Source organism: Bufo bufo, chromosome 9 (genome assembly GCF_905171765.1).
Source record: "Bufo bufo chromosome 9, aBufBuf1.1, whole genome shotgun sequence".
NCBI lineage: Eukaryota > Metazoa > Chordata > Amphibia > Anura > Bufonidae > Bufo > Bufo bufo.
In genome coordinates, this window is record NC_053397.1 from 55,153,785 (window position 1) to 55,173,396 (window position 19,612).

Genomic DNA, 19,612 nt, shown 5'->3' on the forward strand with positions numbered 1-19,612 from the left:
ATGTGGTCCCATTCATTTCAATGGAGCCGCAAAAGATGCGGACAGCATTCCGTGTGCTGTCCGCATCAGTGGCTCCGTTCCACGGCCCCGCCAAAAAAATATAACATGTCCTATTCTTGTCTGCACTTTGCGGACAAGAATAGGCATTTATATTGCCGGTGCCCGTTCCGCAAATTGCGGAAGTCAACACGGGCTCCTTCTGTTTTTTGCGGATCCGCGGTTTGCGGACCGCAAAAAATGGCACGGTCGTGTGCATGAGGCCTTATATTGAGCATACGGGTAATGAGATTTTTTTTTTCCGTTCAGCCTCTGGGCTGAAAGAAAAAATGGACGGCACAGATTTCTTCATTTGCATCGATCAATGTGGATGAAAAAATCTCTGCCAAAAAATGTGCAAAAAAAAAAAGCTGCGATCGCTAATAAAGATCCAAAAAGTGATCTTTATAGCACTGCAGCGATTTTACTGTGTTTTTGCAGTGATCAGTACAAAAAAATTTCTGTCACTGCGGTGGGGCGGACTGAACGCAAGTGTGTGCACAAGATCAGGCCTGATCGGGCGAACACTGCGTTTTTTGTAGAGCCTAAGGTGACCCTAATGTACTGATATAGATCTGATTGCGATCAGTCTTGATCACTTACAGATACTATATAGTACTAGTGCTGATTAGCGACAGCGATGACGCTAATCATCGACTAATCAGTGAGTGTGGTGGGCTGGGCGCTAACTACCTAACAAGTAGCTAACTAACTGGCGGTGATAAGGGACCCTTAGGCCCCATTCACACGTCCGCAATTCTGTTCCGCATTTTGCGGAACGGAATTGTGGACCCATTAATTTCTATTGGGACAGACTTTGTCCCGCTCGGATCCGGAATTGCGGATCTGCACTTCCGGGTCCGCACTTCCGTTCCGCAAAAATATAGAACATGTCCTATTGTCCGCAATCGCGGACAAGAAAAAACATTTTCTATATAGTTCTGGCAATGTGCGGATCCGAAAAAATGCGGAAAGCACATTGCCGGTGTCCGTGTTTTGCGGATCCGCGGATCCGCAAAAAACATACGGACGTCTGAATTGAGCCTTACAGGGGGGTGATCAGGGAGTCTATATGGGGTTATCAGGGGTTAATAAGGGGTTAATAAGTGACGGGGGGGGTGTAGTGTGGTGCTTGGTGCTACTTACAGAGCTGCCTGTGTCCTCTGGTGGTCGATCCAAGCAAAAGGGACCACCAGAGGACCATTGGCGTCATCGAGACCTGAGAGCACTACCGTCCTGACGCCTATCGGCGTTAGTGTGACGGGAGGTGGTTAAATAGCTACAGGACTGCATTTGTGGACTGCAAAACTGATACTGTCGTGCACATGAGGCCTAAGTACGTCCTTTATATTTTACATTCCTTTTGAATCCATTACTGAAGTTGTCTCAAAAAATTGCATTACAAACTGCACCAAAAACTGTTAAGAAAACCGCCTGTGTAATTCCAGCTCAAGATTACCTTGTTGAATGGGGAGTGCTACATGTAGTCAGTATTAGGAACATAGTAGCATAGTTTATAAGGCCGAAAAAAGACACCTGTCCATCCAGTTCAGCCTGTTATCCTGCAAGTTGATACATAGGAAGGCAAAAAAAAAAACTGTGAGGTAGAAATCAATTTTCCTCACTTTAGGGGGAAAAAATTCCTTCCTGACTCTAATCAGGCAATCAGAATAGCTCCCTGAATCAACAATCCATCTATAGTAGCTATAACCTGTAATATTATTACACTCCAGAAATACATCCAGGCCCCTCTTGAACTCTTTTAGTGACAACCATCACCACCTCCTCAGGCAGAGAGTTCCATAGTCTCACTGCTCTTACTGTAAAGAATCCTCTTCTATGTTTGTGTACAAACCTTCTTTCCTCCAGACGCAGGGGATGTCCCCTCATCACAGTCCTGGGGATAAACAGATGATGGGAGAGATCTCTGTACTAACCCCTGATATATTTATATATATACACTCACCTAAAGAATTATTAGGAACACCATACTAATACGGTGTTGGACCCCCTTTTGCCTTCAGAACTGCCTTAATTCTACGTGGCATTGATTCAACAAGGTGCTGATAGCATTCTTTAGAAATGTTGGCCCATATTGATAGGATAGCATCCTGCAGTTGATGGAGATTTGAGGGATGCACATCCAGGGCACGAAGCTCCTGTTCCACCACATCCCAAAGATGCTCTATTGGGTTGAGATCTGGTGACTGTGGGGGCCATTTTAGTACAGTGAACTCATTGTCATGTTCAAGAAACCAATTTGAAATGATTCGAGCTTTGTGACATGGTGCATTATCCTGGTGGAAGTAGCAGCCATCAGAGGATGGATACATGTTCTCATTCTGTTTACGCCAAATTCGGACTCTACCATTTGAATGTCTCAACAGAAATCGAGACTCATCAGACCAGGCAACATTTTTCCAGTCTTCAACAGTCCAATTTTGGTGAGCTTGTGCAAATTGTAGCCTCTTTTTCCTATTTGTAGTGGAGATGAGTGGTACCCGGTGGGGTCTTCTGCTGTTGTAGCCCATCCGCCTCAAGGTTGTGCGTGTTGTGGCTTCACAAATGCTTTGCTGCATACCTCGGTTGTAACGAGTGGTTATTTCAGTCAACGTTGCTCTTCTATCAGCTTGAATCAGTCAGCCCATTCTCCTCTGACCTCTAGCATCCACAAGGCATTTTTGCCCACAGGACTGCCGCATACTGGATGTTTTTCCCTTTTCACACCATTCTTTGTAAACCCTAGAAATGGTTGTGCGTGAAAATCCCAGTAACTGAGCAGATTGTGAAATAGTCAGACCGGCCCGTCTGGCACCAACAACCATGCCACGCTCAAAATTGCTTAAATCACCTTTCTTTCCCATTCTGACATTCCGTTTGGAGTTCAGGAGATTGTCTTGACCAGGACAACACCCCTAAATGCATTGAAGCAACTGCCATGTGATTGGTTGACTAGATAATTGCATTACTGAGAAATAGAACAGGTGTTCCTAATAATTCTTTAGGTGAGTGTATATATATACAGTTATTAGATCTCCCCTCAGTTGTCTTTTTTCTAAAGTGAATAACCCTAATTTTAATAATCTTTCAGGGTACTCTAGTCCACCCATTCCAGTTATTACTTTAGTTGCCCTCCTCTGAACCCGCTCCAGCACTGCTATGTATGCCTGTCACAACCAGACAGCTGAGAAGCTCTGACAAGAGCCTTCCAGATCCTCCTCCTTGAGTTTCTTTGTTTTGGTTTCAGTTCCTCATCTCGTTTGTCTATCTCAGCTGTCATGCAGTTGGACTGATTGCTTCCCTTTAAGTTCCTCCCCATAATGCAGTAGTGTGCGGCTTATACAACTTCCTGGAGTGTGTGTGCATGCTGTTCCTATTTCCCAGTCCTCTGCAAGATAAGTGCTGTTCCTTTATTTGTGATTTTCTGTCTGCTGGATTTCAGGAGACCCTGACTCCCTCCGTGTCTGGTGTAGGGAGCCGGTGGTCGTGTCCCCTCACTATTGTAGGGTCTTCAGGTATTAGATAGCCGAGGTACGTGGATATGCGCCCATTCACCTTTGGGGTGTTCGCATAGGCTGAGCAGTCAGGGAGAGTGGCAGGTCTCATGCAGGGGTCTCCCTTTTGTTCCTTAGTTGTGGATCCAGTGAGTCATTGATTATATTGCATTGTCTTGTTTCCTGTACACCATCCGTGACACTGCCTTGTTCACAGGAGCCCAGAACTGTACGCGGTACTCCATTTGTGGTCTGACTAGTGATTTGTAAAGTGGTAGGATTATGTTCTCATCACAGGTATCTATGCCCCTTTTGATGAAACCCATTATCTTATTGGCCTTGGCAGCAGCTGCCTGACACTGGTTTCTACAGCTTAGTTTGTGGTTCACCAAAATTCCTAGGTCCTTTTCCATGTCAGTGTTACCCAGTGTTTTACCATTTAGTATATACTGGTGACTTGCATTATTCATTCCCATGTGCATAACCTTACATTTGTTAGTGTTAAACCTCATCTGCCACTTATCTGCCCAAGCCTCCAATCTATCCAGATCCATCTGCAGCTGTATACTGTCCTCTTCTGTGTTAATTACTTTACACAGTATAGTGTCATCTGCAAAAATTTATATTTTACTGTGCAAGCCTTCTACAAGGTCATTAATAAATATATTGAAGAGAATAGGGCCCAATACTGACCCCTGTGGTACCCCACTAGTGACAGTGACCGAATCTGAGTGTGTACCATTAATAACCATCCTCTGTTTTCTATCATTGAGCCAGTTACTTACCACATATAGACATTTTCTCCCAGTCCGAGCATTTTCATTTTATATACTAACCTTTTATGTGGTACAGTGTGTGGTAAGGTGAACAGAAAGGTGTATGGTAAAGTCCTGGAAGGGGTGTATATCCCACCCAGCTTCCTCAACTGGGTGAGGTAAATAAAATCCAGGACAGGTTTTCCCCTAGCCTGAGGGATCCCAGCTGAAGCCAGCTGGGATCATCAAGGGGAAATAAAGCACAGTCCATGCAGTCAGTCTGGGGAGAGGAATGCCTGGAGAAAGCCTGGGAAGATGGCTGCGCTGCTGGCTAGAGAAGCCGAGTTCTCTGTGTGACCTGTGTTCAATAGGTGAGCTAGGATCCTTACTGTATTAGCCAGGGCCCAGACGGGCAGGTGTTTATTTCAGTTTGGTTTATGTTTTGTGGTGCTGGTCCTTCACCTTACCCAGTGAATTATAACTGGGATTGCCTGTATTGCCGGAGTGTGATAAATAAAGCAGCATTTGGACTTTAACCCTGTGGCCTGCAAGAGAATCTGTCATCGCCGCCCAGCCTGAGAGTGTAACCCCTTACAAGTGTCAAATGCTTTGGAGAAGTCCAGATATACGACATCCATTGATTTGCTGTGGTCAAGTCTAGAACTTACCTCTCATAGAAACTGATTAAATTAGTTTGACATGACCGATCCCTCATGAAGCCATGCTGATTTGGCGTTATTTGCTTATTTTGATTGAGGTACTCTAAGATAGCATCTTTTAGAAAACCTTTAAACAGTTTACCCTCGACAGATGTTAAACTTACCGGCATATAGTTTCCGGGCTCTGTTTTTGGACCGTTTTTAAATATTAGCACCACATTTGCTATGCGCCAATCCTGTGGAACACTCCCTGTCAGTATAGAGTCCTTAAATATCAGAAATAAGGGTCTGGCTATGACATTACTAAATTATCTTAGGATACAGGGGTGTATGTGTCACGGAACCATGAACCAGACGTACAACAAGAGATAAGTGAAAATAAGAAGGCTTTATTGAAAATAAAGCTGTAAAGCAAAAGTCCAAACGGATGGCGAAACCGAAGCAGAGTCTTAGCGAAGCCAGAGGTCAGGAACCAGAAGGGTAGTCAGACGAAGCCAGGATCAGGAACCAGCAGGGTTGTCAGACGAAGCCAGGATCAGGAACCAGCAGGGTAGTCGGACGAAACCAGGATCAGGAACCAGCAGGGTAGTCGGACGAAACCAGGATCAGGAACCAGAAGCAGCAGCAGACTAGAAGCATGTGAACACAGGAGGACCAAGCAAGGAACTGAAGCCACAGACCTCCTATATATATGAGCTAGGCATCCAGCTCCTCCCAGTGGGAAGGAGGAGCCGCAGGGTGGGAGGCTACAAGAAACCCAGAAACCAAGATGGCCGCCAGCACATGTCAAACGAAGGAGAACAGCAAGAAGGTAAGACCATGACAGTACCTCCCCCTCAAGGGCCCCTCCTCCGCGGAGTAAAGAACGGTTTCTGAGGGAAGCGTGCGTGGAAGGCTCGGAGCAAGGCAGGAGCATGGACATCTGCGGAGGGAACCCAGGAACGCTCCTCTGGACCATAACCACGCCAATGGACCAAAAACTGCACCCGACCGCGGACCAGGCGTGAGTCCAGGATATTGCTCACCTCATACTCCTCACGATTACCCACTTGGACCGGACGAGGCCGAGGAACCGAGGAAGTGAAACGATTACACACCAGTGGCTTCAACAGGGAGACATGAAACACGTTGGAGATCCGCATGCCAGGAGGAAGCGCAAGGGCATAGGCTACCGGGTTTACCCTGCGAAGCACTCGGAAGGGACCAACAAAGCGAGGCGCCAGCTTGGGAGTGGGCACTCGAAGGTTGAGGTTGCGGGTGGACAACCATACACGGTCTCCGACCTGGTAGGAAGGTGCAGGCGCTCGTCTGCGATCAGCCTGGAGTCTCTGGCGCTGCGCAGAGACCTCAAGGGACTTCTGGATGAGTACCCAAGAAGCACGTAGGACGGAAAGGTGATCCTCCACAGCCGGAATATCCTGGGGAGAGAATACCTCCGGTAACACGGCAGGTTGGAACCCATAATTGGCCATGAAGGGAGACGTCCCAGAGGAAGAGTTCACCGCCGTGTTCCTGGCAAACTCAGCCCAAGGCAGGAGGTCAACCCAATTGTCTTGGTGATCGGAGACATAGCAACGAAGGAATTGCTCCAAGGCCTGATTGGATCGTTCTGCGGCCCCATTGGACTGAGGGTGGTAGGCCGAGGAGAAGGAGAGATGAATCCCCAACTGGGAGCAAAAGGCGCGCCAAAACCTGGACACAAACTGACTCCCCCGATCTGACACAGTACATGCATCGGCCCTCGCGTCTCCGGAGTACCCTCTCCCCCTCGGACAGGCGAGCAAACCCCAGCTGCATGGGTTCACCCCCAGACAAGTCATCCCCAGGAGGCGTGGGAGGAGAGGGAGGCACGGGTGGGACAGCAAACGTAGGCGCCAATCTGTTAGAAAACCTCCGCAGGCTCTCCTTAAAGGAAGGTCTCTCCCTGAGTCTGGTGTCAATCAAAATCAGGAAAGAAATAAGAGACTCGAGCTCCACTGGTAGGTCCTTAGCTGCAACCTCATCCTTCAAGGCATCCGAGAGACCATGAGAGAAAGCAGCGACCAGAGCCTCATTATTCCAGCCCACCTCTGCTGCCAGGGTACGAAACTCAATGGCGTATTCAGCTACGGATCGTGAACCCTGTCTGATGGACATAAGGAGCTTCGCAGCAGAGGCAGCACGAGCCGGCACATCGAATACCTTCCGAAGAGAAGCAACATAACCGGAAAACTCGGCAACCACCGGATTGTTGTTCTCCCATAAGGGGCTGGCCCAGGCCAAGGCCTTGTCCGAGAGCAGCGAGATCAAGAAGCCCACCTTTGATCTCTCAGTAGGAAAGGCATGTGGCAGCAACTCGAAATAAATGCCCACCTGGTTAAGGAAACCTCGGCACTGAGTTGGCTCTCCCCCAAAGCGCTGTGGAAGAGGGGCAGAACCGGTCATACCCCGAAACACCGCAGGTGCAACAACAGGTGTCGGGGTAGACTCTGGCGCAACAACCGGAGCGGCAGTAGGAGCGGGCCCAGGAGCGACAACCGACCCATCGGCAACGGGAGCGAAATGAGCCGTGCGTTCAAGCAGGGTTTGCAACGCCACAGCGAACCGACCCAACAGGTGATCCTGCTGATCAAGTCTGGCAACCAGCGTGGGTAGCGAGGATGGCCCTGTACCGTCAGAATTCAGGGCTTGGTCCTAATGTCACGGAACCATGAACCAGACGTACAACAAGAGATAAGTGAAAATAAGAAGGCTTTATTGAAAATAAAGCTGTAAAGCAAAAGTCCAAACGGATGGCGAAACCGAAGCAGAGTCTTAGCGAAGCCAGAGGTCAGGAACCAGAAGGGTAGTCAGACGAAGCCAGGATCAGGAACCAGCAGGGTTGTCAGACGAAGCCAGGATCAGGAACCAGCAGGGTAGTCGGACGAAACCAGGATCAGGAACCAGCAGGGTAGTCGGACGAAACCAGGATCAGGAACCAGAAGCAGCAGCAGACTAGAAGCATGTGAACACAGGAGGACCAAGCAAGGAACTGAAGCCACAGACCTCCTATATATATGAGCTAGGCATCCAGCTCCTCCCAGTGGGAAGGAGGAGCCGCAGGGTGGGAGGCTACAAGAAACCCAGAAACCAAGATGGCCGCCAGCACATGTCAAACGAAGGAGAACAGCAAGAAGGTAAGACCATGACAGTACCTCCCCCTCAAGGGCCCCTCCTCCGCGGAGTAAAGAACGGTTTCTGAGGGAAGCGTGCGTGGAAGGCTCGGAGCAAGGCAGGAGCATGGACATCTGCGGAGGGAACCCAGGAACGCTCCTCTGGACCATAACCACGCCAATGGACCAAAAACTGCACCCGACCGCGGACCAGGCGTGAGTCCAGGATATTGCTCACCTCATACTCCTCACGATTACCCACTTGGACCGGACGAGGCCGAGGAACCGAGGAAGTGAAACGATTACACACCAGTGGCTTCAACAGGGAGACATGAAACACGTTGGAGATCCGCATGCCAGGAGGAAGCGCAAGGGCATAGGCTACCGGGTTTACCCTGCGAAGCACTCGGAAGGGACCAACAAAGCGAGGCGCCAGCTTGGGAGTGGGCACTCGAAGGTTGAGGTTGCGGGTGGACAACCATACACGGTCTCCGACCTGGTAGGAAGGTGCAGGCGCTCGTCTGCGATCAGCCTGGAGTCTCTGGCGCTGCGCAGAGACCTCAAGGGACTTCTGGATGAGTACCCAAGAAGCACGTAGGACGGAAAGGTGATCCTCCACAGCCGGAATATCCTGGGGAGAGAATACCTCCGGTAACACGGCAGGTTGGAACCCATAATTGGCCATGAAGGGAGACGTCCCAGAGGAAGAGTTCACCGCCGTGTTCCTGGCAAACTCAGCCCAAGGCAGGAGGTCAACCCAATTGTCTTGGTGATCGGAGACATAGCAACGAAGGAATTGCTCCAAGGCCTGATTGGATCGTTCTGCGGCCCCATTGGACTGAGGGTGGTAGGCCGAGGAGAAGGAGAGATGAATCCCCAACTGGGAGCAAAAGGCGCGCCAAAACCTGGACACAAACTGACTCCCCCGATCTGACACAGTACATGCATCGGCCCTCGCGTCTCCGGAGTACCCTCTCCCCCTCGGACAGGCGAGCAAACCCCAGCTGCATGGGTTCACCCCCAGACAAGTCATCCCCAGGAGGCGTGGGAGGAGAGGGAGGCACGGGTGGGACAGCAAACGTAGGCGCCAATCTGTTAGAAAACCTCTGCAGGCTCTCCTTAAAGGAAGGTCTCTCCCTGAGTCTGGTGTCAATCAAAATCAGGAAAGAAATAAGAGACTCGAGCTCCACTGGTAGGTCCTTAGCTGCAACCTCATCCTTCAAGGCATCCGAGAGACCATGAGAGAAAGCAGCGACCAGAGCCTCATTATTCCAGCCCACCTCTGCTGCCAGGGTACGAAACTCAATGGCGTATTCAGCTACGGATCGTGAACCCTGTCTGATGGACATAAGGAGCTTCGCAGCAGAGGCAGCACGAGCCGGCACATCGAATACCTTCCGAAGAGAAGCAACATAACCGGAAAACTCGGCAACCACCGGATTGTTGTTCTCCCATAAGGGGCTGGCCCAGGCCAAGGCCTTGTCCGAGAGCAGCGAGATCAAGAAGCCCACCTTTGATCTCTCAGTAGGAAAGGCATGTGGCAGCAACTCGAAATAAATGCCCACCTGGTTAAGGAAACCTCGGCACTGAGTTGGCTCTCCCCCAAAGCGCTGTGGAAGAGGGGCAGAACCGGTCATACCCCGAAACACCGCAGGTGCAACAACAGGTGTCGGGGTAGACTCTGGCGCAACAACCGGAGCGGCAGTAGGAGCGGGCCCAGGAGCGACAACCGACCCATCGGCAACGGGAGCGAAATGAGCCGTGCGTTCAAGCAGGGTTTGCAACGCCACAGCGAACCGACCCAACAGGTGATCCTGCTGATCAAGTCTGGCAACCAGCGTGGGTAGCGAGGATGGCCCTGTACCGTCAGAATTCATGGCTTGGTCCTAATGTCACGGAACCATGAACCAGACGTACAACAAGAGATAAGTGAAAATAAGAAGGCTTTATTGAAAATAAAGCTGTAAAGCAAAAGTCCAAACGGATGGCGAAACCGAAGCAGAGTCTTAGCGAAGCCAGAGGTCAGGAACCAGAAGGGTAGTCAGACGAAGCCAGGATCAGGAACCAGCAGGGTAGTCAGACGAAGCCAGGATCAGGAACCAGCAGGGTAGTCGGACGAAACCAGGATCAGGAACCAGCAGGGTAGTCGGACGAAACCAGGATCAGGAACCAGAAGCAGCAGCAGACTAGAAGCATGTGAACACAGGAGGACCAAGCAAGGAACTGAAGCCACAGACCTCCTATATATATGAGCTAGGCATCCAGCTCCTCCCAGTGGGAAGAGGGAGCCGCAGGGTGGGAGGCTACAAGAAACCAAGATGGCCGCCAGCACATGTCAAACGAAGGAGAACAGCAAGAAGGTAAGACCATGACAGTATGCCATCTGGTCCTGGAGATTTGTCTATTTTTACCTTTTTAAGACGCTGCTGTACTTCTTCCTGGGTCAGTGTAAAGGGAGAATATTTGTCACTAATATTTATGCAAATATCAATAATTAATATTCATAAATGGGAGGAACCGTCTATTGATGACTCCGCCCATTTATGCCTTTATAATAACACACAATACCTTCGCTATGCTTTACACTAATCACTACGCTAATCACTAACTAACTATCGCCAATAACTACACGTTACACAGATAGTTACAAGTAACACAGTATTTATTACTTACAATACACTACGCACGCAATACACTAACCATACAGCACTAAATATACAATCCTAAACTACACTACACATTCCCAATTCCACCCATTAACTAACTATACAGTTCACACATACAAGTATTAACAGCCCACCCTACCTTCACTAATTCTATCCCTAAGCAATAATAGGGGTGAGATACAGTGGGGGTCATCAGGGCTATACAGCAATGCAAGGGTTAACACCCTGCAAGTGTACCAAGGGGATCAGGGACACGACAATTATATCCAGGGGAGTAGGGGGGGTTTGGAACCAGGGCTTACCAGGGGTCAGGCAGTGTAGGGGTTAATGCACTGCAGGGACAGGACAGGGTTGATGCCAAGCAGGGGATCAGGGAAGGAGTTAATGCTCTGCAGGGACTTGCAGGGGTGTTTGGGCAGGGCAGGGGGACAGGGAACTAAAGGGGTTATTGGGGCAGTGCTACTTAGCCATCCAGAGTTAGTAGACCGGCCTTCTCCAGGTGCCCGTCATGGAGCTGCTCTCTCCCATCTGTCTCTGATTCTAGTCCAGTTGCAAGAGAGCGCATGTCTTCCCTGCTTGGGACTTTATAGCCCAAAACCAGCCCCCCTCCTCCTTCCTCAGGGATGTGACATCTTAGTGTCACTGTGACGTATGCCTGCCCTCAGAACAGACAGTTGGCCCCCCTGAGGCTAGCAGCACCACACGCCCAGCCATGTCCCAAACACAAGGTGGGGGGGAGCATAGTAACTAGGCTGATAAAATCAACAAAAGGCAACTGATTTCTTAGCCTTTGAAGTCACCAGCCATCTGCAGGAACTGGCTAAACGCTGTCCCTCTGGGGGGCATTTAAGTATATATATGTAAATAGATACTTGGGGCGCATCTATATACACATATATACTCATTATAAACCTGGGGCATACATGGGCAGTTATAGGCCCATATATATATATATATATATATATATATATATATATCCACAGATGCTTGGGGCACATCTATAAACACATACAAAACCGGGGGTATGAATGGGCAGCAATAAGCCCACATACATACTGTCATGCTGACATAAGTGTATATACATAGATACGTGTGCAAATACATACACACATATCTATATATACACACACCCTCGCATATATCTGGGGCATCACATACAGGGGACATGCATATGTCCCCACTTGCCATACAGGGCCAATATATACACGGTCATACAGGAAATATATACTAACTATAAGGGGGATTATAAGGGGGCACAGCTTCCAGGGACCACATATTTCCCACAGGGGCCACCATGAGCCCCTGGGGATCACCATGGGCAGACGTGCGCAGATGCTGGGCACATCTGCGCACATCACCCCATGATGCGGTGGTTAATGTATGCATATATATACCATACATGCCCGCACGTGTTTGCAGGCATGCATGGATATATATGCATACGTCTCAACCCTTCCTCAACAGTCAGACAGGGCACTTTTAATAGGGAATTTACTTTTACATTCTGCATTTCATCTGACAGTTTATTTTCTTCAGTGAATACAGTAGAGCAAAACAAATATTTAATTGCTTTGCTTTTTCCTCTTTACTCTCTGCAACTCCCCCCTCATTAGTCTGTAAAGAGCCGACACCTTCAGATTTATACTTTTTACCATTTATATAATTGAAGAACATTTTAAGGTTAGTTTTACTCTCTTTGGCAATTAATCTCTCGGTCTCTAGTTTGGCTGCTTTTATTTGTTTTTTACATATTCAATTTTTTTTTTATAATTTCCTTATAGTTTTCAGTGCTTCCTCGCCCCCCTTCTATTTTAGTGATTAAAATGCTTTGTTTTGTCATTTATTGCTTTCTTTACAATTCTATTTATCCACATTGGTTTTTTCTTGTTCCTTAACCTTTTTTTCCCATAAGGTATGTACCTCTCACAATTAGATTTTAGGATGGCTGTATTTTTATTTTTGAGGACTTTGTCCCAATTAGTTAGGCCTATGGCCTCTCTTAGTTGGCTAAATTTAGCTTTTTTGAAGTTTGGTATTTTTGTTCCTCCCTGAAGAATCACTTATATCTTCCCGGACTGTGAGCTTTAGACAGGACTTTACATAAAGGCAAAACCTCCTCCCCCTCTCCAGTTTTGACAATCCTTTCTAAACAGACTGTAACCCTGTACATTAACTGACCAGTCATAGCTATCATCCAGCCATGTCTCAGTTATTCCCACTATGTCATAGTTCTCCTCACACATCGCTAATTCTAGTACCCCAGTTTTATTAGTCAGGCTCCTGGTATTAGTATACATACAATTAAGAGGTTTATGTATATATTTTTTAGGGATCGACCGATATTGATTTTTTAGGGCCGATACCGATAATTTGTGAACTTTCAGGCCGATAGCCGATAATTTATACCGATATTCAGTGAAATTTCATTTTTGAAAAAAAAAAATTCCTACTCAAATCTGCTGAAAATGAATATTTTTATTGTTAATGTGTATTTTTTTTTTTTTGTAAATCTTTCTTTTTTATTTATACTTAATATTTTGGTGGGTTTTTTTTTTACAAACTTTTAGCCCCCTTAGGGACTAGAACCCTTGTCCTATTCACCCTGATAGATCTCTATCAGGGTGAATAGGATCTCACACTGTCCCTGCTGCTTTGTGCACACAGCAGCATGGAGCTTACCATGGCAGCCAGGGCTTCAGTAGCATCCTGGCTGCCATGGTAACTGATCGGAGCCCCAGGCTTACACTGCTGGGGCTCCGATCGGAGGAGGAGGGGAGAGGGGACCCTGTGGCCACTGCCACCAATGATTAAAACTGGGGGGGCGCACTGCGCCACCAATGTTTTATACGGGGGTGGAGGTGGGGGGCGCACTGCACCACCAATGATTAATACTGGGGGGCGCACTGCGCCACCAATGAACATAAATCTCTAATTTATTCATATACAGGAGGCGGTAGCTGGCTGCAGAATCACATAGCCGGCTCCCAACCTCTATGAGCGGTAGCTGTGATCCGCGGCACCTGAGGGGTTAACTACCGAGGATCGCAGCTACCGCTCATAGAGGTCGGTTGCCGGCTATGTGATTCTGCAGCCAGCTCCCGTCTCCTGTTCAGTTTGAATGAATGAGTAAGTTAACATCATTGGTGGCGCAGTGGCCACAGCCCCTCCCCTCCTCTTGTCTTCTCTCCTCTCATTGGCAGCAGCGGCAGCACAGGGGGAGGGAGACATTGCTTCCTTCTCCCCTGTGCTGCTGAGGGAACACAGAGAGCACTGAGAGCAGCGCGATCTGTGTTCCCCATACGTTATCGGAATATCGGCAAAATAGATGCCGATACCGATAACTGTCAAAATCCTGAATATCGGCCGATAATATCGGTAAAACTGATAATCGGTCGATCCCTAATATTTTTTTACCCTACACCTTTCCTTCTGAACTGTTCTAGTCCCTCCTTCCATTCCTTCCCCAGTCCCATTACCTTGCCCCAGGTCTTTATCTGCACTATCTTCCCCTCCTGTAAGGGTCCATTTACACGTCCGTAAGTGTTTTGCGGATCCGCAAATTGTGCACATGGCCGGCACTATAATAGAAAATGCTTATTCTTGTTGCTATTGCTATTTTTTTGCGGATCCACGGAACGGAAGTGGTAGATGCGGACAACACACTGTGTGCTGTCCGCATCTTTTCTGGCACCATTTAAAATTAATGGGTCCACACCCGTTCTTCATAATTGCGGAACGGATCCGGACCCATTGATACGGACGTGTGAATGGACCTTAACGTAATTACCCTCTCCCCAGTCCCTAGTTTAAACACTCCTCTAACCTTCTAGCCATCTTCTCCCCCAACACAGCTATCCCTTCCCCATTGAGGTGCAGCCCATTGCTATGATAGAGAAGAGAAGTCAGCCCGGTTCTCCAGGAACCCAAACCCCTCTTTCCTACACCAGTACTCGAGTGACTTGTTAACCTCCCTAATCTTCCGCTAACTTTCTTGTGTGGCTAGTGGTACAGGCAGTATGTCGGAAAACACTACCTTTGAGGTCCTTACCCTAAGCTTGTGACCTAAATACCTAAAATCATTTTTAAGGACACTCCTCCTACCTCTAACTTTGTCATTGGTTCCGATATGGGCCATGACTGCTGGATCTTCTCCAGACCCTCCTAGTAATCTGTCAACCCTATCCGTGATGTGTCGAACTCGAGCACCAGGACCCCTAATAATTGAGTATTTGGCTGAACAATGCAGTAAAATCAAGAACAGTTTTTGTTTTTTTACCAACACAGAACATAATGTCGGGATGTTCACAAAGCAGGTATACCTAAATATAAAGCACCAAAGTGTTTGTCCATATATATTATAACCTACAGAAGATATTGTACAAATTTCTGGCTCTGTATTGTAATCATTTGATTCATCAACCAATAAACCCTAGTATGGCAACTTGTCCCCTTTCTATTAACAATAAATGTATAGTTATAATCCGGATTTGTCAATGAATGTTAATAAACTTATGGTACATATTACTTTGCATTTTAGATTGCAGAATGGCTTTCAGATGGAAAGCATCCTGCCCTATGTATGAAGATGGATGAATCTCATCGACCAGTGAAACTCCGAAAAGTTGTCCTGGGATTTCCTTACAACAGTAATCAAACTGAATTTAAGTTTGACCTAAGCCTTAACTATAAAATAGCAGGTGTTATACAGACCTATTCAGATCAGAAGCCAACGCTTGTTGTAAGCAGACGCCTGTCATTTATTTTAGATGTGCCCTTGTTTCTCTTAGTTTATCTTCCCAATCATTTTTTATCTTAGTTCTGTGCCACAAGGAAAGGTGTTCAACAAGCAGCTTCTGTCCTTGCAAAGAATGCAAATTTTATCCTGAGCACTGAACATAAGAAGAGGTTTGTTTAAAATCCAAGAAACTATGTTACGTCCTTTTAACCGATTAATGGCTATAAAATGTTTCAACCCTACTTAATTGTCTAAAGGAGTTGAGCCTCATTGAGATGGGCTTATTAACCCATTTAACTGTCTGCATTACTGATGTAACTGCCTAACAGACGTACCTGGTTACGGCAGTGCTGCTCCCACTCAACCCCCGCTGCTGGAACCAGGTCCCGGAACTACAGTACACAGCTCTATCCACTGCCTAGTTACTGTGAATGGGAGCAGGACTGCAGCAACTAGGCATGCCCACTACAAAGTGGATTGAGCAGTCTAATTCTGGTGCCACCAGAGCTCCTGCAAACAGCGGACTCCCGGCAGCCCCGTCAATACTGTACACCTATACTAAGGTTAGATCATCAGTACTTACTTTCCAAAGAATCCCTTTAAGGCTCTCTGCACACAGCCTTCAAGGCTTTTGTTGGAGAAATCCAACTGTTGAAAAAATGTACATTTTGTGGTATATTTTTTTTGCTGTGGCCTTAGGAAAGTGAAGTCTGCTACACTTCGCCTGCGTTTGATTTATCCCAGAATATATGTCAAATGTAACCATAGTGCTCTATTCTCCCAATGGAGACTAACATAGTTCGCTTTTTCCAGCTTATACTCCAAACATAGGGTTCTGACACAATGTGCATAGAGCCTAGGATATAAAAACCCAATCAATGTATTGAGTATACATATGTTAATAGTTGAGTCTGAAGAAGGTATTGAGGGGGTTCTCCAGGGTTTAACAATTAATGACCTGCAAACAGCTGATCGATAGTGATCTGACACCCAGGAGCTCCGCTGCTGGAATCAGTCAAACTCTGTAGTGGCTATGCCTGGTTACTGCAGTACTGCTTCCATTCATTTCAGTTGGAGCTAAGATTCATTGACTGAATAACCAACATGTAGTAATGAAAACTAACTTATTCAATTAACTTGCTAGTTTAAATATTCTTATGTGTTTCTAATTTTGCTAGGCTTCTGAAGGCTGCTAATGCTGTAAAAGATGCAAAACTGCGGGGTAGGTTACTGATTCTAATGCTGTTAAGATTGACAGTCTGCTGCCTCTAACTATGCAGCTTTGAATATGCTGTCTTGAGAGTATGAAATTTCAAACAGTGTTAACAACTGTAGTTTTATAGTTGTTGATTGGAAAATGTTGCTTTCTTATGTTTAGAAGTAGGGTTGCATCGGGTATCATATTATCGATACCCAATCAATACTTTTATACTGGTATCGATTCGATACCAGGATTTGCCATTTACCGATACTAGGCTGCGCTACTGCGCAGCCTAGTATCACAGAACATGGCGCGTGCTGCTCTCAGCGCGCTCCATGTTCCCTCAGCAGCACAGGGGAGAAGGAAGCAGTCCCTCCCACCTGTGCTGCCACTGCCATCACTAAGGAGAGAGAGGGGCGGAGGAGGGGAGGGGCTGTGGCCACTGCGCCACAAATGAAGATAAGTAATCCATTAATACAGATAAAGGAGGCGGGTGCCGGCTGCAGAATCACATAGCTGGCACCCGGCCTCTATGACAGGGAGCTGCGATCAGCGGCAGTTAATCCCTCAGGTGCGGCACCTGAAGGGTTAACTGTTGCTAATTGCAGCTCCCTGTCATAGAGGTCGGGTGCCAGCTATTTGATTCTGCCGCCGGCAACCGTATTTGTATTAATGGTTTAAAAACATTAGTGGTGCAGTGTGAACCCCCCCCCCCCCCCCAGTATGAAATCATTGGTGGCGCAGTGCGCCTCCCCCAACTCCCCCCCCAGTATTAAATAATTGGTGGCGCAGTGCGCCCCCCTAACCCACCCAGTATTAAATCATTGGTGGCGCAGTGCACCCCCCCAGTATTAAATCATTGGTGGAAGTGGCCACAGGCTCCCCTCCACCCTCTTCATTGGTGGTGAAGTGGCAGTTGTGATCGGAGCCCCAGCAGTGTAATCCTGGGGCTCTGATCGGTTACCATGGCAGCCAGGACGCTAGTGAAGCCTTGGCTGCCATGAAGTCCTAGTCGCCCTAATATAGCTCTATTAGGGTCAATAGGACAAGGGGTCTAAAGATCCCAGGTTCTAGTCCCTAAGGGGAAAATAGTTATTAAATAAAAAGTTTTAAAAAAAAACCACCAAAATATTAAGTATAAATCATCCCCTTTCCCAATTTTACATATGAAATTAATAAACAATAAATAAATAAACATATTAAATATCGCCACGTCTGAAAAGTCCAAACTATTAAAATATCAAAAAATATATCTTATGCGGTGAACGCCATAACAGAAAAAAATAAAAACTGTGCGATTCGCCATTTTTAGTCACCTTGTCCCCCCAAATATAGGATAGGACTGTTTGATTATGGACCGGACGTTCCATAAAATGCGGAATCCATGCAGCTTTTTTGCTGTTTTATTTTTTTCGCATAGTATCGAGTATCGCAATACTTTTTATGGTATCGAAAATCGAATCAAAATTTTGGTATTGTGACAACCCTATTTAGAAGTGGTTTATTCTACCAATATCATTGCAGATCTTGTGCTATATGGAGTGGGATATCACCATGCCGGTATGGATGTATCAGATAGGAAAATAATTGAAGCGACCTTCACAGCCGGAGATCTACCAGTACTTTGTATGTTGACTGTGTACAGAGCAACAGAATTCTTCCAGACATTGTCAAAAATAGATTTTTTTGGAATACATTTTAATATGTAGGTTAATGTGACAAAGAGGTATTTTGACATTATACTTTTATGGGAAATGGAGTATGAGCCCCACCTGTTGGGGAAATGGGTTCAACATGCTCTAAGGCAACTGAAGATATGGGATCTCCATTCCTCCAGATAGTTGAGGGTCACTACAGGCAGTGGTAGGAGGTGAGTTGTCACCACCATCTATTGCAGTCGGCGTAATCTATACATGCAGTGCCTTAGGAAAGTCTTCAGACCCGTTCACTTTTTTCACATTTTGTTATGTCTATGCTCACCCCTGCTACCACTCTGTGCAGGTGCAAACTGATGCTGGTATACATTGAGAGGAGTCATCCTGTTCCTCTCCTTTATGTGTGCATGCTCATGAGTCCTCCCAATGTATTCCATGGCCCGTTTGCAGGCAAACAGCGGGGCTACGGGGCTGAGCATGGACATATATTAGTAATCCAGAGTCAGGGACAGCAGTACTATTCATATGGCTCTGTACTGCATTGAGCCTGAGGGAGATAAAAAAAACTCCCTTTAAGGTATGGTCCACTTAATGGGTGGAGTATAAGACTCCTGACAACCTGTATCTACAGGCCCCTGAAATATAAATTCAGTACTGACCATGACATGTTATTCATTATGTATGTTTAAAGATTGATATGCAATGGCTTGTTAAGACCTATAATTGTCTTTCACCTAGTTACTACTAGCACTCTGGCTATGGGTGTGAATCTTCCAGCTCATTTGGTAATAATAAAATCCACCATGCATTATGCAGCAGGAATGTTTCAGGAGTACAGTGAGACAGACATTCTGCAGATGATTGGCAGGGCTGGAAGACCTCAGGTGAGCATATTTGTGATTTCTGCTGTAAGTTAATCAGAGAATGATAACATGTGGCTTGAATTAAAAAGAAAAAATACACCACTAAATAATCAATTCTACAATCTAAATACTTTCATAGGTTTTCCCAAAACATTTACCTAATAGTACCTTTAGTAGTATCTACAATAGTACATACTGTACAATTACCTAATAAACCTTTCTAAACTGACCAATAAAGAAACCTTTAAAGCAGATATGATATATAGTACATAATACATAATACATGTACAGTACATAAGATGCCGTATACAGTATGCCATAGAATACTGCTGTAATCAAAGACTGGAGGTTTACACTGCTGCAACCATGACGTGTCATCAGTAAGGTTGATACATCACCATTGTGTTTAGTGATCCT

At 46.6% G+C, this 19,612-nt stretch overlaps 1 protein-coding gene across 1 annotated transcript in view; it reads left to right on the top strand.

Moving 5' to 3' along the window:
- HFM1 (helicase for meiosis 1) overlaps positions 1-19,612 on the top strand; it is a 204,098-nt gene that overhangs the window by 60,171 nt on the left and 124,315 nt on the right. The window contains exons 13-17 of the mRNA XM_040408743.1: positions 15,279-15,479; positions 15,558-15,646; positions 16,655-16,698; positions 18,202-18,303; positions 19,071-19,216. Coding sequence (XP_040264677.1) covers positions 15,279-15,479; positions 15,558-15,646; positions 16,655-16,698; positions 18,202-18,303; positions 19,071-19,216 — 582 coding nt within the window. The remainder of the gene's footprint in view (positions 1-15,278; positions 15,480-15,557; positions 15,647-16,654; positions 16,699-18,201; positions 18,304-19,070; positions 19,217-19,612) is intronic.